Source organism: Eschscholzia californica, unplaced genomic scaffold (assembly GCF_041429995.1).
Source record: "Eschscholzia californica isolate CP2 unplaced genomic scaffold, dmEscCali1.0.p SCAF_5, whole genome shotgun sequence".
NCBI lineage: Eukaryota > Viridiplantae > Streptophyta > Magnoliopsida > Ranunculales > Papaveraceae > Eschscholzia > Eschscholzia californica.
Window position 1 is genome coordinate 5,813,224 of NW_028238472.1, and position 21,535 is coordinate 5,834,758.

General features: G+C 36.0%; 1 protein-coding gene across 1 annotated transcript; it reads left to right on the top strand.

Annotated features, from left to right (window-relative positions):
• The first annotated feature begins 2,527 nt into the window (after positions 1–2,527).
• On the top strand, positions 2,528–7,002 carry LOC147536555 (uncharacterized). Its single transcript, XM_086639534.1, has 5 exons — positions 2,528–2,814; positions 4,935–5,110; positions 5,267–5,365; positions 5,468–5,619; positions 6,501–7,002. The coding sequence occupies exons 2-5, from the start codon at positions 4,937–4,939 to the stop codon at positions 6,874–6,876; spliced, it is 801 nt and encodes a 266-aa protein (XP_086495660.1). The 5' UTR covers positions 2,528–2,814; positions 4,935–4,936; the 3' UTR covers positions 6,877–7,002.
• Positions 7,003–21,535: the final 14,533 nt, after the last annotated feature.

Below are 21,535 nucleotides of genomic sequence, written 5' to 3' on the forward strand. Positions count from 1 at the left end.
GGACAAAATTGATTCAGAAAAATTTTATGATTCGAAACAACTAAATCTTCTCCCGGAATTATATACGGATCAAATAAATTGTCGGAGATTGTGTTATCCAATTGGATCTCTTCTTCCTTATCCGTCTCATCAAAATTTTCTTCCTCCATTATTGAAAAACTATGATTTTTTTTATCAAGAACCTCTCCTTCAATATTATCTGAAGGTAACTTCGGAGAACTGTCTTCCAGATTCAATCTTTGTTTCCGTATATGAAAAATATTCATCGAGAGGAAGATATCATATCTGAGGATGCTTTTCAATATAACCCAATTATCTATGAATTGTTTACCTTGGTCAATGAGTCTCCATTGCATTGCATTGAAATCTTCGTAGATTCTTTCGGACATATGTTGTTCAACCAAAAAAACCTTATCTTTGTCATGAACTTCTTGATTTTTGAACCAATCTTCCATGCGTTGAATCCAGAAATTTATATGGAATTGACCTTCGAAGAGTGGAATTTTAGAAACTTGATGAATTTTTCTTTCATCCTTCCGATCCATATAAAATTGAATTGTATCTCTAATTGGATCCCAACATAAACGTGGAAAATTTTTCCAACATTCAAGAGGAGATGTATCCATCGATATTTTTATTATTTTTTTTGTGAAAAAAAGAAAATTTCCAGAATTTTGATGGCTCTGAATACCACTTGATGGAGTCGCAGCGGGAATTAAAATAAGAACAATAAAATAAACGAAGAACTGTAAAGAAAACGATAAATAAACTAAAACTTGATTAACTTCAATGGTTTTTCTCTTCAATGTGAATAACAAAATAGATTAGACCTCCTTTTATAGGATAATAGACTTTCCTAGATAGACTCAAACTAGGATTCCTAAATATTAAAGAAACTAAAACATAGAAACTCCTTAATAAAAGAAATACCAAATTAAGGTAACTTCCTAATCCTATACTAACTAGGACCACTAATGTAGTCGACTAGGTCGTGGGCACGCGTGAACGTGGGCCCACGCGTTATGCGCCTGCATCAATTTCAAATAGGTTTTCATTCAAACAAGTTAGGAATGAGAAGAGAAGGTTGAAGTTGAAGTGTAAAGTCGCGACATGCGATTGGAATGTGTATGTGGGACTATCAAACGACAAACACACATACAGACTGAGAGAAGACGATTTTCTGCACACTTGTACTGCAAATGCAGAGGACAAAAACCCAATGGTTAGCTCACAGTGGATAGCTCATGCCTTCATTCCTGAATACAGTCGAAACCAAGAAATGAAGGTTGAAGCAATTCAAGCTTGGGTTCCACAGAAGCATGGCGTCAATGTAAGTTATAAGGTTGCTTAGAATGCGAAGAATATAATGATGGAAATGATCAATGGCAATTTCGAAGAAGGTTATCGGTTAGCACCTGAGATGGCAAGACAAATACTTCTTTCAAACCCAAGTAGTGTGGCTACTGTTTCTCGTGATGATCCTACAGGCAAATTTTAAAGGTATGTGTGTATGTTTTAAGTCTTCCATCGATGGTTTTTAGAATGGATGTCGACCTGTTATAGGTCTGGATGGGTGTTTTCTTAAGGGCAAGTATGTGGGTGTTTGCCTTTCTATATTATCTCTCAACGCGTCCAATGGACTGTTTCCTATTGCAATATACATATGTAGGAATGAGTGCAAACAGACTTGGTTACGTTTTCTAGAGTCTGTTGGTCCATACTTGTAGAGACATGCCAACCCACTGACCATAATATCAGATAAGACAGAAAGGTTTGGTAGATGTTGTTGAAACTGTATTTGGTAATGGGAGACATAAATATTGCTTTAGGCAAATGTATAAGAACTTCAAGCAAGTCCATCCTGGACTTCATCATGAAGAATTAGCCTGAAATGCAGTTAAGTCATATAAAAGTGATAAATGGATGAGTGTAATGGAAAGCACAAATCCAGCTGCAAAGGCATGGTTGATGAGGGAGGACGCTAGTACACGGGCAAGGTCTCATTTTGATCCGGCTGTCAAGTGTGAGTACATAACTAATAATTTTTCTGAGAGCTTCAACAGTCAGATTTTGAAAATGAGAGATAAGCCTTTATGTAAGATGATCGAGATGTTTTGGCTTTTGGTCATGTCGACTATTTACACCCGTAAAATGAAGGCAAGACAGTGGCAACAAGATAGCTCAAGTCCACTAGTTTCAACTCTAAAGCACTAAAGTTGAAACGTGTGAACATGGATCGATTTATAAACCGAAAATTGGGAGTCCACCGATTTGGGGGGCGATAACAGGGGAGGTCGAAGCCAATTTACCATAGCCAAAGAGGAGGGGGAAGCCTAAATAATACTAATGGGGGCGCTTTGAAACTTCTTTGGAAAATGTGCCTTTAAAGGTGTATTTACTTTGGCCCACCTTTACTCTTGGCATTTCTCGTGGGTCTCGCACTGAGCAGGCCGAGACCAACGGGCCATGCATCCTGAGTAACCTCGGAATTGCCTCTCAGTTTGAGTGCCCTGGGACTTGCCTCTCAGTTCGAGTGACCCCAGACTTGCCTCTGTCCGAGGCCAATGGACCAGGCAGTTCAAGTGCCCTCAGCTTGCCTAGTCCGTGGGCCGTGAAGAGAAAAAACGCGCCCGAGTAAGGAAAAGAGGGGCGCCTATAGCCCTTGAAATTGCTCTCAACTCCCTTGTATGTGAAGTGGTCTCTGCAAATCCTTGTTGGCTAGTAGTTCCTCCTCTCTCTCTCTCTCTCTCTCTCTCTCTTTCTCTCTCTCACCAACTGACCAGAAATCATTTTGATCTAGCCGAAGCGTCTGAGGTCTCTCTCTCTCTCTAACCTTTTGTAATCTATTATATGATATTTTCAGATCCATGGTTTATTAGTCTTTCTTGATGATATCTAATGTTTTTTTCTTTGTATTACCATGAAAATTTATTTAGATCAAACTAGTTTTTCTCTTGGTAATTTTTCATTTCTTACACATCATGTTCATGTATAGATTTTGTGTCTACGGTTTCGTATTCCTTACTCTAATCTTTTATGTTGTGTGTTGATGTAAAATGATTTGGTTTAGGGGAAACTACAGTATGATCTGAATTTGATTTAGTTTGAGGTTTAAAGATCCAATCTTTTAAGTTAATTCTCTTCAACACAAATCTGTTTGAATTGATGGTTTTTAGGGTTTAATTCATCTGTAAAGCCTGATCAGTTATTTGCATCATAAGTTCTGTTGAAACTAAATCATTCTCACAAGGATGTCTTGAAAAAAAATTGAACTTTTAAAATGGCGGAGACGCTGAAACTTAACCATCCTGTCTGATTGTTTTCTTCAGAAGGGTTCGACGAAGAGGACTTAGTTCTTCCTCAAATGAATCACTCGCGTTTAAGTCCACACTTGTTTAGCAATCACGAAGAGGAACTTACATTCAGATACTAGATCATTTATAAGCCTAGAACCAAAGTCAACACTTCCACCTAGTCATATTTTAGAACTGTAACGAGATACCCATGGACACCTATTGTTAGGTTGTGTTTGATAGTAAGAAGATTGTTTCATGGGAGTATGTTTGTCTCCATGAGTTGTGTGGAATTAATTTGATGGGAGAAATAGAGAAGTGTATTAAACAGAGGTGTATAAAAGCCAAAGTTTTTGTCAAAGGTTAAGTTAATGGGCTCACATTTCATCAGATGAAACTTGCATTTAAACAATGGAAAATAGCCTTTTCTACATAATCCACCTACTTGTGCGGAAATACTACTTATGTTTGAACAGTTAGCCCTTCCCTTGAGGGATCTCGGTTTGTGGTTTGTCACCCTAAACATGATAGCCTTTTCACAGAGATAACAGTAGTTGTTGGCTCCGATTTCGGGGTTATTTTAAAGAATATCTGGGGCATGGGTAGAAAATTTTTCGATGCCCCCAAGACCCCACCACCTCTTCTTCTTTCACGTCGGCGAGGGTCACCGTGAGAGAGAAAGAAATGTGGCGGTGGTGGGAGGAGAGGAAATCTGATATTTTTAAAAGGGTCACCGGCAGAGGTGGTGGGGGGGGGGGGATCCAAGATTTTCCCACCCAATTTTGTATTCCCTAGAGACTATTTAGGATGCTCCAAATCCCCCACCTAGTTGTTTGATCCAATGTTTGAAAAAACGGACGAGGTAGTCTCCAAACGCCCTCGAGCGTACGTGCTTCAGGTCATGAAAAAAATGGACCTATTTTAGGCTATGGTAGTAAACTTTTCTCTATTATATTTGAGTTGTTTAACAACACTTAAGACTTCATACTATGGTACCAAAGTAGAAAAACAGTTTTTACATAATTGATGTCATTGTCTGTAGCAGAGTTTTCGTATTTTACGCATCGAGGCGCGCCTTGAGGCACCGCCTCGCCTTGTGAGAACAAACCACCTTGAGGCGTAAAAATGTATTTTAAAACCTTGGTTTGATCCAAGATTGTCAAATTGTAAATCACACGATTTTAACAAAACAGGTTTGATCATCCCGTTTTACTCTTCAAGATCACCTTGAAGAGCTTTACCTAGGTTGTGTTCACAAATTTACGAGACAGTGCAGCAAGTTCACTTCGAAATTTGGTAAATACTGACAAGGTTTTCCTTCTTTTTTGAATTTTTATACCTCGGTAAATCTGTTGTAGAAGATTAATGTTTGTGTTCATTGTTTTGTTTACTTACCTAAAGATTTTCACTAAATCACTTCTTATATATTTATCTTTATGTCTTGCGAAAAACTCTCAAGGGTATGGTTTCTTTGGGAAAACTTTTCGTTCAATAACTAACATAATGTGGTATTAAGTCACATTCCCAAACTGAGTTTGCAATTGCTTAGTATTGTGAGATCAGTTTCTATACTTCATATATAGCTAGGACTCCTCTTTTGGGGTTCATCTTTATAATATTATCTGATCTGTCTTATCTCAGCAATGTATGACAATTTGGGAGGTCAGCCTGGGATGCCAAGACCACCATTAAACCCTCAGCCTACTCCATTTGGAAATGCAGCATCATATGAAGCTGGCTCAAAGTTATTTAGAGCTGGATTGGGTGCATATGGAGAAAAGATCTTCGGCTCGAGTTCCGAGTATGTTCAAAGCAATGTAAGTACTTCAAATTTGAATGATAGAAAATATAATAACTATATTATAACTAAATACGAAATGTAACTTTTTATATGATTTAAAAAAAAGACAAACTTATTATATTTTGACTTGATATATGAGATGGATCTCATTCACATTTTTGGTCATGAGCAGATAAGCAGATACTTCTCAGATCCACAGTACTATTTCCAAGTGAACGACCAGTATGTAAGGAACAAATTGAAAGTTGTACTATTTCCGTTCTTACACAGGGTATGTGAAAGTTGAAACATTTTTTCCAATTCTTCTAGTTCCTTCCTTTGTTTCTTTCCTGCGAGCTCCGAAACCCATTTTCTATTGATTTTGTTTTATCAGGGTCATTGGACAAGAATAACTGAGCCAGTCGGGGGCAGGCTATCATATAAACCTCCAGTTTACGATATAAATGCTCCAGACTTATACATCCCACTGATGGCTTTTGGTACCTATGTTGTTCTTGCTGGCTTCTTATTGGGTCTCTCTGGAAAGTAAGTATGACCAGAGATCAGCAGTCTATCATTTTGTTCTTAAAAAACAGATATCGTTAATTTTAAGTAAGCTAAGGTAGATATTATGTCATTTATCTTTCTATGTTTTTGCTGACATACTACCCATTGTTAGACCTCCTTATACAGTACGTAAAGGGTAAAAAAGAGGTTAAAGAGTGCTTGTGGTTCTTGTTGTATTGGCCGTCTTTATCAGAGTTACTCGATATCTATCCAATTGAGTTATTAACTATTAGATTTTGTGATCTGGTTCCCCGTCCGGATCACAAATCCACAAAAAACCGCAGATAATATTCCTCGTACCCTTTTTGGGTCGATTTGTGATCCGGTACCCCATCCGGAATCTCCAGCCTTAGCTAACTTAATTTTACTGTAAAAGTCTATAAGCTAAACCAATTGAGTTATTAACTATTAGATTTTTGTTTAACTAGGTCATATTTTGAGTTTAATAGGAATAAAATTGCTGAGAGTAGGTTTATCTTTATCTATACACTATGCATCATTGAGAGTATTTATTGTATAGTTAAATAGTTCAAAATGTACTGGACTCCAAATTAGCGTACCGAAGAAGTATACCCCTAGCCTACGATACTCACAAGATAGCCAGCCGCGTACTGGTACCACTGCCACATACCATAGCTATCCGGGTATCAGGTAACAGTGGTCTTTATCAGAACTATATTATTTCTGTATTTCCAAGTCCTCAAAAGTTGGTAGAAATTTAAGAATGAAAACAGACTGTTAACAAACATTGGACTTCAATCAATATCTTCCAGAGTTGAAAAAAAGTATGACTGTTTTTAATGGAAAGACGCAGATTGTCCTCTAACCATTTATCATCGTTGTTTGCATGTTTGGTGCAGGTTTAGTCCAGAAGCATTAAGTCTACAATTCACAAAAGGAATGGTAGGCTGGTTCTTACAGGTTCTATTACTTAAGATTTCATTATATTCATTGGGAAGTGGGGAGGCACCATTATTAGACATAGTTGCATATGCTGGATATGCATTTACAGGGATGTGTGTGGCAGTTCTTGGAAGACTCATGTGGAGTTATTCGTACTATTTCGTGATGCCGTGGACATGTTTGTGTATGGGAGTGTTCTTGGTGAAAACCATGAAAAGGGTTTTGTTTGCAGAGGTTAGAAGTTATGATTCAAGCAAACATCATTATCTCTTGCTTTTCATGGCTTTAGCTCAGTTTCCATTGTTCATCTGGCTAGGGAGTGTTGGAGCCTGAAACTTTTCAGCATATTTGTTGTTGTTTATAAACTTCTTCTTGGTGAAGTACAGAAATGGTGTTTACATTATGTAATAGTGCGAATACTTTTAAGGTAATATGTAGAAAGGTATTCTGATTATTCAATTAGTCGTACACTTTCCACTCGAAAATATACATCACTAAGATTCTGAAGGAGTTTTGAATTTTATCAGTATGATTTAATAGTGGGAGTGGGTAGCGAGTTGATTTCCACCCTCTCTGTGGCGACTTTGAGACACCGATACTACTTACCTTTCTAAGGGCAACTTCAATGTTAAGAGACTGGGGCTCCCAAATTAGCTCTCGACCCAACATGGGAGTTCCACTCTCCTGGGCTCCCAGCCCCAAGATTGTCCAAGCCCCAAGATTGTCAGAGAATTCTCAGAGCATCTCCAATGCAAGACTCAATCTTAAAATCTTAAGTACCACTTAGTACTTTAGAGTTTTTTTTGAGAAAAAATCTGTAATGCAAAACTCAATTGAGATCTTGAGATGATGTGGAAGCATTAAGTTTTTCCAATAATATTTCACAATTAGTCTTGAACTATACAAACTAACCTAAAACTATTGGAACAAAACAAAACTAACCTAAATCTAATTGATTATGTATTATTAATAGATGTTGGTGTTACCTAATATTTCGAGATAACAAAGAATTGAGAAAATAAATAAAAAAGAAAGACAAGAGAAAATTTTGAACTTGTGATCTCGTGCTTACTTGGTAACTTGTTTACCCACTAAACTATACATCTTCTTTGGAATCATTTTACATTGTCTAGTTGTTAGACTTGGTTCGAAATTTAGGGGATCGAACAAAGAAAAAATGTTGTAGTTTGAGGGAGTCCGGTGCGACCGCACCCCCTTAAATGCGCCCTTGTTTGTGATGTTTTTCCTCTTAATCCACCAACCAAGCCCCTACTTAGTTTTAATTTGTTTTGGTTTTCAATGTTTGTTGAGTAGATATGAGCTATAGTTATTAATTTCTTATGTCCTTATTATACCACATTGAGGTATCATTATTGAAACATCACATTGGATAAATTAGTGAACCCACTGACTTATCAAATAGTTCTTGAGATATCACATTGTATTTGTAATTAGTAGTTGTAAAGATTTGATGCTTCCTTAGTTCTTGAAAAATTAAAATAATGTTTGGATAATGGCCTATATAAATTAGTGATATTCTCTTTTTGGATAGATGAATGATGAATGTTTAGTTACATTTCCAAAATCAGATTTAGTAGTTTTAGTAATATGAGATGTTATTTATATTTTTACTCAAACCACATGGTTATTGGTTGATCTTAAAATTTTGTTACTTTTTTATTTGTAAAGTTTGATCCTCTTTGTTTTATTATTGTTTACAGAGTAGGTTTTACTCATGTAAGAAATATTATTGCGAATTATGATGGTCACTGGAGGATTTTTCACTAAGAGGGGAAGGTGGTCTTGTGATGATTATTTAAGTGGGAAGATAGCTAAGAAGTTGAAAAATGACCGTTGGAGGACAAAATGGGAAAAACAATTTAACAACTATGAAAGGGGCAAAAATGTAATGTTTCACGCGTATATCTCGCACACAGTCAACCTAACTCGGAGTTAACAATTTCCGTCCATGTGGTGGGGGTAAAAATTAAAAGTTTTCAAAAAACGGGGGCGTAGTGCTAATAACGATATAAAAGTGGGGTTGTATGTCAAAATCTCCCTAATTTATAGTCGAAAATTGAATTAAAAAATCCCACACATGTACATCCCACAGACGCATATTTGAATTTAGAAATCTTTATTGAGAGCCCGACACTGGAGTTGAAAAATTGAGGGACTCCTAAAATTGGTAGTCCTATATATACTCCTATCCTGAGCATTAGAGTTGCCCTATAGAAAAATAAGGACTACGACAAATCCCAAGGCAAAGGATGAGATCCACAACCACAACACTCTGATATATAAATTTCCATGTACATGACTTTTCTGTGAAATATAGTTAGCTCAACTTCAAAATTGTAATCCCAATCTCAGTTAAAACCAAGAGATACAATGATATACCGAAAACGACATGCATTTCCGACAACTTGATCTTCACAGATATTAGTCAGCGGTTGATTTGGTCTTCTTTTATGTCTCTCCAGAAAATGATTTCCCATTTTCCTTCACAACGTCCATCTCGTTCTCTCCCTTCTACCAACTGTCTTGAACCACCTAGAACGATCGTAGGTGGGGCAGCGGTAGAACCTGCACCTATTGTTGGTTCACGCCCTGTACGAGCATTTCCCTCATGTCCTGCAGTCCATTATCTGTCTCCCGAAACCTGTCTCTAGGTTTAGTGTACACCAAAATGTCGTTATTAAGGGATTCAAAGAGAAAATAATAATGACACCAGTAAAAAGGAATGACTAGAAGTGCACTAACTTAGTGTCATCTTTATTTTGGAAAAAGCTAGATGGACACTGAAGTATATATACCTATTGGGAGTTGCCGAAGAAAACTCTCTCCGTGATGGTCGAAGCCCAGATTCAGCTTGCTCTAGTTTTTGTTGAAGCTCTCTCTACAAACAAGTGGTTCTTTAGATCTATTTACTATCTCCAGTCTTGACACTAGAAAAGTACAAAAAAGGGAAAATTTGTTATCCAAATTGCCCAATGCCCCAAAATATGATTTTATTTCAAAACCCGAAGTTGACTTACGGAAACATAAAGCGTGAGATTATAAAACTAAGGACAGTCAACTAGTACACTTCAATGAAGAATCAAACATTAAACAGAAGGTGTGAAAGAATAAAGACCGATAATAAATGGGGCATAAGATCAATTGAGGATTCTCCTTACCTGGGTCTACCTCACTTTGCCCATACCAGGATTATATTGAACTCTCTGGTTTTTGCACGTTCAACCTCCAACTTTCGTTGTCTCTCAATCTCCCACTCCACCTCAGTGAATATTCCAATGCAGTAAGAAATTTCGTGATCGTGGACAGTAAAGTATTCAAATGAGTTAACGGCCAGGCGTAAATAAAATAAACATAGGAATATATACTGTCAGCAATCATGATAATTCCTAATCATTGGATCTTAAAGCTTCTGCCCCTTCGTCATTTGATTCCCATATCACAATCTTGTCCTTCACTAAATTTTTATCGAGACAAAAGTTGTAACAAAACCTAAAATTTGAAACAAGACGAATAAATAAAACCCGAATTTCTTATCTTTATACTCTAGTAATTGTAAAAGTTAAAGTACCAAAATTTACCGAGCTTGTTCAAAGAAACACTTAGTCGAGACATTTTTACCATACAAAATAAGGAATCTAATTCCATTCAATAATTGAAAGCCATTAACAACACTAACCATAACAACAGAAACAAGGTCGATGAATAAGTAAAACACTAACATTCCATTCACAATTGAAAGACAATGTAAAACTACAACAGTCGAGAAAGTATACCTCAAATGACTTCCTTTCAGTCTCATTAGGGCCAATTATTAAACTGGAATTTGATCAAGAACTACCTTGTTCATTATCTTACGATTTGTGGCCGTTGCTCCCACAGTTAACACACAAGGTGCATTACTAGTCAAAGATTGTCGCGAGACTGAAAGTATGTAGACCCGGCGGTAATTGCTATTTATAAACAGCAATTCTTGCAAATGGCGCGTAGGACGCATAAGACACGGTAATTGCTATACATAAAAGTTTAATATTTTCATAGAAAGTCACACCCTACATTGTGTTGTCTGCTGCAGTTGAAGCAATATGAGTACCATGTCCTGCGAAATCCCTCACACTGTCTGATCTTGTGAATAATATCGAGACCAGATGACTATGCTGAATGTACAACACAAGCCCATCTTCATGCCCCCATCACTCTAAAACCACCTGTCATCAACCACAGTCATCTATCTAGGGGAAATGATTTCCAACATAACTGGTAGAAAAGTGAAGAAGAGATTATGGTTGGAGTTGGAAACCATTAGAAACTTGAATGAGATTCCTTTGGTTGTTAGTCGGAGACTTCAACAACGTAATCAGATACAACCAAGATAAGAATAAGAATAATGCTAGTACCAAGCACATGGAGCGAATAGGGATTCAATTATTTTATTAACTCCAATGGAATGATAAATTTTTCTGTGAATGCAGTCCCCTAGCCTACGATACTCATAAGCTGGCCAGCCGTGTACCGGTACCACTGCCACGTATCAGAGCGATCCGGGTACCAGGTAACAGTGGTCTTTATCAAAACTATATTATTTTTATATTTCCAAGTCCTCAAAAATTTGTTTGAAATTTAAGAATGAAAACAGACTGTTAACAAACATTGGACTTCAATCAATTTCTTCCAGGGTTGAAAAAACAATATCACTATTTTTAATGGAACTGACTTAAATTGTACTTTAACCATTTATCATCTTTGTTTGGTGCAGGTAGTCCAGAAGCATCAAGTTCTTACATGTTCTATTAATTTAAGATTTCATTATATTCATTGGGAAGTGGGGAGGCACCATTACTGGACATAGTTGCATATGCTGGATATGCATTTACAGGGATGTGTGTGGCAGTTCTCGGAAGACTCATGTGGAGTTATTCGTACTATTTCGTGATGCCGTGGACATGTTTGTGTATGGGAGTGTTCTTGGTGAAAACCATGAAAAGGGTTTTGTTTGCAGAGGTTAGAAGTTATGACTCAAGCAAACATCATTATCTCTTGCTTTTCATGGCTTTAGCTCAGTTTCCATTGTTCATTTGGCTAGGGAGTGTTGGAGCCTGAAACTTTTCGGAATATTTGTTGTTGTTGTTGTTTACCAACTTCTCTTTTGGTGAAGTAGAGAAATGGTGTTTACATTTTGTAATAGTGGGAATACTTTTAATGTAGTCTGTAGAAAGGTATTATGATTATTCAATTCGTCGTATAATGTCCACTCGAAAATATACATCTTAAAAGAATTAAGGTTTATGATAGTACAAAATACTTGAATTCCATGCATGGAAGAGAGTAAGAAGAATTTGGAAAGGGATTTTAGAGTGGTGAAAGGAAAAGGTAATCACTAAGATTGTGAAGGAGTTTTGAATTTTATTAGTATGATTTAATAGTTGGAGTGGGTAACGAGTTGATTCCCACCCTGTCTCGAGTTTGAGAAACCGATGCTACTTGCCTTTGTAAAGAAAAATAAGGACTAAGACAATTGTCGAGGCAGAGGACGAGATCCACAACATTTGGAATTTGAATGCTCTGATATATAAATTTCACATGTACACGACTTTTCGGTCAAATATTGTTAACCTAACATCGAAATTGTAATCCCAATATCAGTTAAAACCAAGAGATACAATGATATGCTGGAAACGACATGAATTTCTGACAACTTGATCTTCAGCCAATATCAGTCGGCAGTCGATTTGGTCTTTTATACGTCTCTCCTCCAGAAAATGATCATATTTGCCGATTCCAAAAAAATGTGTACAAGTCAAGCTACCCATAAATAGGGATTGTTCAAAACTAAATAGATCACTAATGCTTTCTCTCTAATTTCCTTTCACGACGTCTATGTCCTCTCCTTACTACCAGCTGCCTTGACTTGTTACTACCCCTAGACCTGCCGGGCCTCTGAGCAGATCCAAAACCCCCACCTTGTCCATCAAAGGATGATGCAGAATCCGGATCACAAACACTACCCGTATCACCGGAATCTCTACTTCCCTCGAAGCTATCTTCATAACTTCCCACACGCTCTTCTATCCGATCCCGTGATTGTAGAATAGTTGGAAGTTGACCTTGAAATTGCCATGGACCACCTAGAATGATGGTAGGTGTGCCAGTGGTAGAACCTGCACCTATAGTGTGCTCACGCCCTGTACTGCTGGAACGAGCACTTCCTTCATGTCCTGATTTTCCATTAGCTCTTCGCCGAAACCTGTCTCTAAGTGTACTATACACCAAAATGTCTTTATTAAGGGATTAAAAGAGCAAATAATAGTTGACATCAGTAAAAAGGAATTACTAGAAGTTCACTAATTTAGTGTCAGTCTTTATTTTGAAAAAGCTAGATGGACACTGAAGTATACCTATTGACGTGTTCGTCTAACAAGTTTCTTTTGCCTCCTCCCGTAAGGCTGCCTCCTCCAGGCTGCTTCCCCCAAGAACTTTTGACGTGTTCGTCTAACAAGTTTCTTTTGCCTGCGAGCTGCTACATCTTTTCTGAGCATGGACTTCTCCCTGATAATCAAAGTAGAAGGTATGAACAAAACAAACACACTTAAAAAAGAACTCAAAGTTAAAACTGTTATGGGATTGAAGTTGTATAATTTTAATCTCCATCAGTATGACTTAGTTTTGACGGCTAAATAGCCAACTTCAATTATAATTAGCTGCTGAATTCAAGTTCTAGCTCCATTAAAATATTGTAAGATTGTTTCCTCTGGTGCGCTTATTCGGTTATAAAATGCCAGGAAAGGATAAAAACATGTGATACCCCAAAAAACAACCGCATATAACAATCACTGAGAATTAATCCAATCCTTAATTTGCCGAAGACTTCTACTTTCCTTCATTCAGATTCAGCCAATTCAGATTCAGACACAAAACAAACACAACTGGTTTCAATTTGTCTTATGATCAGAGAAGAGAGTCAAGATGATGAAGAAAGATTTGAGAAGCTGCATAGTTAAAAAAGAAAGATTAGAGGGCAAATGGATTATTAGGACTAATAGAAACCTTGCATTATTAATTTTGTATATGAAAAGTACATAACTAGCTGTGTGTATAAACAACAATGGGACTTCTCACACTGTGAACCCCATCTAACCAGAATAGTATTGCTGTTGCATTTTCGTCTTTCCATAATTCGTTCAAGAAATGATTGAAGAACTCAACAAATCAAAAACAGAGAAGAAGAAGAAGCAACAAGGTATGAGTTGATTTTAGAAGTTCTAATCTGTTAGGTTTTTATGGATTCAACTCAATTATTAAACCCTAGACAAAATAATTTCAAAATCTTATCACTTTATTGTTCCCTCTCAATAATTTCTACTTTTTCTTAAAGGAAATAGTCAGATTCCCACTAGGATTTCGAGGTTTAACAAGATTTCGATTAATTTCGAGATTTCGTGTCAGATTTCCAAATTCATGCAAGTGTGTTTTGCTTCGGAAGGTTGAAAAACCGAAAATTTTTGCTCATGTCGACCGAAATTTTTCGAAGTTTCATTCCTTGGGTCAAAGAAGGGCTTAGTTAAGCTCACTTTCCTGTGTTTCTCAATGGAGATGCGACTTGATTCTTCAAAAGCCACAAGGGGCTAAGATAGAGAGACCCTTGTCCCCCCTTCATTTTGATTTTGGTGGGGCAAATATTTCGAAACTAATGTATGAAGCTCTTGCCTCTAATAAAATCCATGGTGTCAAGGTCAACGAGCAGGATACAAAGATAACTCACTTGCAATTCGCAGACGATACTTTTAACTTCCTGCAAGCTAACAATGATCATATCAATGCTCTTAATGCAATCTTATTACAGTTTGAAGCTCTCATTGGATTGAGAATCGTTAGAGATAAATCTATTGCTATTCGCATCAACAAGGAACAAGCTTTGCTTAACGATATCCAAGACATACTCAAATGTACTCAAGAGGAACTATCTTTCACCTACTTAGGTCTTCCTTTTGGTAAGTCTCTTAAATGCAAATCCTTCCGGACCATGTTATTAAGAAGAATCAAAAGAAATTAATAGTATGGAAATGTAGATACCTTACTAAAGGAGGTAGAATAATGTTAATCAAAAGTACTCTATCGGCGACCCCCTTATACTTGGATTCCTTATTTATAATGCATGTCTCAATTAGAAAGAAAGTTGAGTGCATCATTCGTAACTTCCTGTGGGGAAGAAGAACTTCTAACGAGAGGAAATATTATTGGGTGGCCTGGTCAAATATCAAATTGAGCAAGAAGTCATGAGGTTTGGGTATAAAGACCATGGAATTGATGAACAAAACTCTTATTGGCAAATGGATTTGGAGATATGGTAATGACGAATGAGCCCCCTAAGCTTACGGAGAAAAGTCATTGATGGTAAGTATAAGGGCATTGCTTCTTCTTGGTTCCCTCACGAACAGAAAATATCAGTCCGTGGAAAGCCATAACTTCTATAATTCTCGAAATTCCGAAAAAAAAACAAGTTAAAGATTAACAAAGGAGACAAGATTAGTTTTTGGTTTGATAATTGGACCAGTAAAGGTCCCTTCAAATCTAGATTTCCCGCTCTATGGAGAGCAACTAGAAAAAAAATATGCAACCATTGAAGAAAATATAGGGGAGTGTTTCAGTGATGATGTATGGAACTTCCACTTCTCTCGTCCTATCAAGAATTCAGAAATTGGACATCTATCGACTCTTCATTTGAAGCTACCAACACACTCAATTCAAGCTTAGATTCTCGATTTTGACTCCCTGATTGTCGAGGATTTTCTGTTAACTCTTTCTATCAAGAACTCGAAAAACAGTCGACATTCTCTCAAATAAGGATCCCCAATGGATTTGGCACAAGGTGATTCCTTCGAAAGTCTCGTTCCTCCTTTGGACTATCATTCATGAGGTTGTTCCTATAATGGATAAGCTTATAAGAGAAGAGGATTCACTGCTCCCAACATATGCTCCCTTTGCAAGATGAATTATGAAACTTCAACTCATCTTTTCCTGAAGTGTCCCTTTGCTGCTAAGGTTTGGGACGCTATCTATTTGAACTCCAATCTTCTTAACAATATCATTTCAATCTCTCATCTTTTTTTAGAATGGAAGCATCGTAAGATTTCAAATCGAAGGTCCTTTACTTATCTATGTATTCCCCCCCCCCCCCCCCCCCCACCCACCATAATCTGGTCGATATGGCTCGAAAAGAATAACATAATTTTGAAGACAAATTATGAGAAAGAAGAACCTTTGGAAAACGTCATTGTTTTAGTTAAATGTGTCATTTGCTATTGGGCTTCTTCCCGGAACTGGTTTAAAAACACTCTTTTTAGTCAATTAATTAGAGATTGAGATGTCATATGCAGGGGCGGAACCAGGATTTTCCTTAAAGTTATTGTAAACTAAACACAATTTCACAACTTATTATGCATATATGTACAAATTTTGATAATTTTTTTTTTTTACCTATAATAGCGTAAGTAGTCTGAAGAGGGAGAGAAAAAGGGAGAATGAGACTCCAGAACGAAGAATTAGTCCCTATCTGCAAACGAGCCTCGTCTTCTAAAGGGGGGAGATGAGTAGAAGAGATAGCAACGACATACATGAAAAGAAGAAAAGAGAGAGGACAAAAGAATACCAAATCTTTCATTGTCCCTTTTTTTTTTTGTTAAAAGAATCTTTCATTGTCCCTATTAATAACTTTTTATCTTTCATAATATTAAAAAATAAAATAAAATTTGTATTAAAATAAGACACAAACACCATTAAAAGAAAAGAAAAAAAAAACAAAGAAGTTATTGAATGGATTATTTTAGAAGTTGGTCAAAATATGAGGGTCTTTTTTACGACTTAGTCATACCATAAGGGAAAAAGATGACTAATTCTTAATAAAAGTAAAAGAGCAAAATTAAGGTGGCTATGTGTTCAAGGGGATTAGAACCTCAGACTTCGCTACTCCTTTATCTGTGTCACTTGTCTGTACCTGTGCATTAACATCAGAAATTCCAGCCTCGGCCACTGCCAAGGTTGGTCTACAAATGGGTTCACCCCTTTGCCATATGTAGACTTTAAGCCATTTGTTATGATCCTTGTGTGTTTTGTAATGTTGTTTACAGGGGTTGGTTAGTCATCTTGTCTTCCACCCATACTTAGAGTTTCTTAATGAATGATATTATTTCGCCTCCTAAAAGAATCCTATAATTGATACTAACATCACCTAATAACTGTATACTAACGAAAATTGTTTAGCGTCATCGCCATCTGTTCTAACTTTACATAGAGGTGACACACCTTCTTTTCCAGGTCATTGAGCCTTCCACCCAAAATTTTCTCTCTCATTTTTTCTTCCAAAACCCTAAAAAAAATCGAGCAAGAGAGCATCTGAAGCTCGGTTTTGATTTTTCCCTTACATAGCCGAATTTCAACTTTAGTCATTAGGTTTGTCCGATTGCAAAATACCCCCTAATTCTGATGTGATTGCTTACATAGTCACTAATTTAACTTTATTTGTTTCCAAAACAATCCCTAAAGCACATGTGATGCTTACGTAGTCCCTAATTTAACTTTATTTGTTTCCAAAACAATCCCTAAAGCACATGTGATGCTTACATAGTCCCTAATTTAACTCATTTTGATGTGATTGCTTACATAGTCCCTAGTTTAAATTGGCAGAGAGCATTAACGACGGACGTAATGTCTAGAAATGTGATGGTGAGAAATCAAACAATCAAAGAACGATAAACATCGGACCCGATAGGCAGAAAACCATCCCAATTGATAGACCAATTTGTAATTTTATTCCATTAGGAAAAGGATAAATACCGACAACAATCATTGTTGAATCATTTAGTAACTCTAAAATATATTTGGGCAAACAAAGAAAATTCTCAGAGGGAAGTGAGAAATTCTAATGCTCAAGAAATACTGGAGGCATCTTAGATCTTTTCAAGAGAATTGGAGGAAGAGGATATCTTTTAAATTAGCAACAACTAATCATCATTTTTTGTAATGATGATGTTGTCACTATAAACGAAGATATGGAATGAGCACGACTTTGAGGCATAAAGAAAAATCTCCCGGAAACGACGACAAAGTTAATCAAGATTGACTGAGGGGGTATATTTATTGTTAACCCCAAACATTCATTTGATTGAACTTTACCCCTTAATCTGCATCTTCTCATCACTTTCACCACCACAACTCCTAACCACCACCATTCCAAATGTATTTTTCACCACAATCTACTCGATGGGAGAATTAAAACCATACCTACTAACTTTTTCAAAACATTATCAGTCAAATTAAACTGTTAAACACATTACTTGTTCCTCAATCCACTGGTCTTGTTATAAGTGCACTTCTCATGAAGCTTAGATCCGACACGATCACTGCCCCAACTATATTACTAAATTTTTATCGAGACAAAAGTTGTAACAAAACCTGAAGTTTGAAACAAGACGACTAAATAAAATTTGAATTTCTTATCTTTATACTCCAGTAATTGTAAAAGCTAAAGTACCAAAATTTATCAAGCTTGTTCAAAGGAACACCTAGTTGAGATATTTTTCCCACAGAAAATAGAAAATCTAGTTCCATTCAATTGAAAGTCATTAGCAACACTACCCTATACAACAAAGACAAGGTCAATGAATAAGTTAAACACTAATTGTCGTAGGCGCTTGTTGTTACCTGCTGAATTCGCATGTGAGAATTCGATTCTGAAGATAAAATCGTACGTTTTGCGATTTAAATCTAGGATACTATTTTTAAAAAAACGATTCATTTTTAGATTTTCGATTTAATAACATTGGCTCTCACAATTAACAACCACGACGCATTGCTACTCACAGATTGACGCAAGGGGTCGTTGTTACCTGTTGAATTTGATGTGAGAATTTCAATTTTTAAGATAAAGCGTACAATTTGCGATTTAAATCTACGATACGATCTATTAAATCGAAAAACAATGAATGTTGCGATTTATGATTGAACAATATTGGCTCCTAATGTTAACAACCATAGTGCAGTGCTAGTCACATATTGCCGCAAGGGGTCGTTACTTGCTGAATTTGATGTAAGAATTTCATTTTTAGGTAAATCGTATTATTTGTGATTTATTAAATGAAAAATGATTTAAGTTATAATTCACGATTAAACAACATTGACTCCCAATGTTAACAACCACGGTGCATTGCTAATTACAGATTGTCGCGAGGGGTCGTTGGTGCCTGCTGAATTCGATTTAAGAATTTCATTTTTAGTTGCATGAAAAGCACCGACGACACTAAGGTCTTGATCAAATTCATGCTCACGAGTTGAAACTAAAAGTATGTTGACTACATCGACAATTGCGTCATCAAAACCTACCAAGATGTCGAGACTGGTACAATTAATTCTCTACAGACCTTATAAACAACCTTTCTTTTAAATGACACAACACCTCTAGCGATTTACTTAGCAATTTCATAGAAACTCACACAGTTCAATGTGTTGTCTGCCGCAGTCAATGCAGTATAAGTGGCCGTTTAGGTAAGCTTAAAATCTACAAAAAGCTAGCTTATAGTTATTTTATAAGTACTTATAGTCTAGGTAACATTTGGTAAAAGAAAAAGCACTTTTCAAAAAGTTATAAAATCGCTTATTCTCTAAAAACGCGGAAGCGGCAAAATGGAGCTTCCGCTTATAGCTTTCTCGGGAAGCTATCAATTCACGGTGATTTCCTCTCCTCTCATTTAATAGGGGTCCCATCATCCTTATAATAATAAATTAAACACTCAACAGTCAAATCTTCTTTCCCTCACTACACTAATTCTTTATTATTGTTTAAACAACTTCCTCTCTCTAGTCTCTTTTAATCTTGTTTCTCTCTCTAGGCTATCTTTTCTGTATCTCTCTAACTATATCATTTTCTATCTATAATTTCCTAACATACTCCATAATGAATGATATTTATTGTAAAATATATATATATATGCAGATTGTGGAACAACATGAACAACATTATAGATAGTCTAATTAAGTTATCTAATTAAGTTGCCGAAAGAAGAGCATCATTCCTCTAATTAAGTTACTAACTTGTAGTCTACGTATTTAATTTTTGATGTTTCATTTAAATATTATGGTCATTTCATCGATTAGATTATATAATCATGTGTTAAATTTAATAATATAAGGAAGGCTAAATTTAAGATAAATTTGATATATACAAAGGAGTGGGGCGTATTAAAAAGTAAATGTAATTCTAACACGAAAAATAATTTTTTTTATTGTTGAATATGTTAATGTACCATAACGTTATATAAAAGTAAGAAACTAGAGAATTAATTTAAGAGAAGTTATATCACACCTATAATCGTTATTTGGATACTTTTTTTATATCATATATTTTCATTACTAATAACTTTTTGTTGTAAATTGTCGGTCTATTTGCTTCAATGTGTATTGATATTTGCATGCAACTTAATGGAATTAAGAGAAGGGGAAGAGATAGAGGTAATGAGCTAAAATAAAAGAGATAAACTTGAACCAAACTTTATTAGATGAATTCTTTCCAAACTGTAAGCTTTACTTGAACTCAGAATTTTATTTCCAATCTTTTTGTTTCATCGTTTTACAATCTCTTATTTATAGAAAAGAAATAACAAACAATAACAGAAAATATGATATCAAGAAAGTTAGTTACTAATCCTAACTAACTTTTCTTTCACAGATAATTCTGTTGGGAGTGCCTTTAGCAGAAGCAATGAGGTTGGAGTTGACTGTTGACTTGAGCAGAAGACCAAGACTTATTGACTCTTGACCGAGACTTCACCAAGACTTATTGACTCTTGACCGAGACTTCACCAAGACTTATTGACTCTTGACCGAGACTTCTGTTGACTGTATAAGTACCAATGTAAACCCTAATCTCTTTACTTTCTCTCTTGTAAACCCTAGTTCTCACACATACCTTTTCCATCTCTTACCAACTCATCTCTTACAAACTCATACCAACACTACACCATGTACACCTATTTATAGGGTGGGAGAAGTAATAGGAAGTTGACACATACCCTATGTGTTGTCACTTGCATGGTGTGTTGTCACCACCAAGATGACACTTTGCATATGGAGTTGTAGAATGGTGACACATAACCTCATGTGTTGTCACTTGCATGATGTGTTGCCACAACCAAGATGACACTTTGCATGTGGAGCTCCTATGTAGTGACACCACATATAAGTGGTTATATGAAAATGGTGGGCATCCATAGTATTTGTTTGGATAAGAAAAAGGTGTATTAAAGGCACCCAAGTCCCCTTGCATAGCCAATGATTATATGGGCAACCACATACCATATAACACTTTTATATATCAGTGGTCGTATAAAATTTGACAGGTATTGACCAATAATTTTAGAAATACATATTGTTTGTTTTCTCCTCTCTTTCTTAATTAATTAACTAATTTCGTTATCTAGCAATAAAATTAAATTATCTTATAATAATTTGATCGTACAGTAAAATAAAATAAATAGTTTTGTCGGTTAGTTATTATCAAAATAGTTAAACATGCAATTGTCATAGAAAAGCACTTTTAACTTATTTTGCCAAATGCTCCATACTAATTTATTTTTCTAAAAGCGTTTTTTAAAAAATTTAACCAAACGAGTATATTTAGTTTTTTTTAAGCACTCGAAATTAAGCGCTAAAAGAAAAGCAACTGCAGAAATATTCAGCTTGTCCAAATGAGGCCTAAGTATCATGTCTTGTGAAATCCCTCGCACTATCGTCTAGTGAATAATGTCGAGCTCAACTTACGTTTCTGAATGTACAACACAAATAATAACAACTGATTTTCATAGTTAACAACCACAATGCATTGCTAGTCACGGATTGTCGCGATGGTTGTTGTTACCTGTTGAATTGGATGTTAGTATTCCACTTTGAAGATAAGTCGTACGATTTTCAATTTCAATCTACAGTA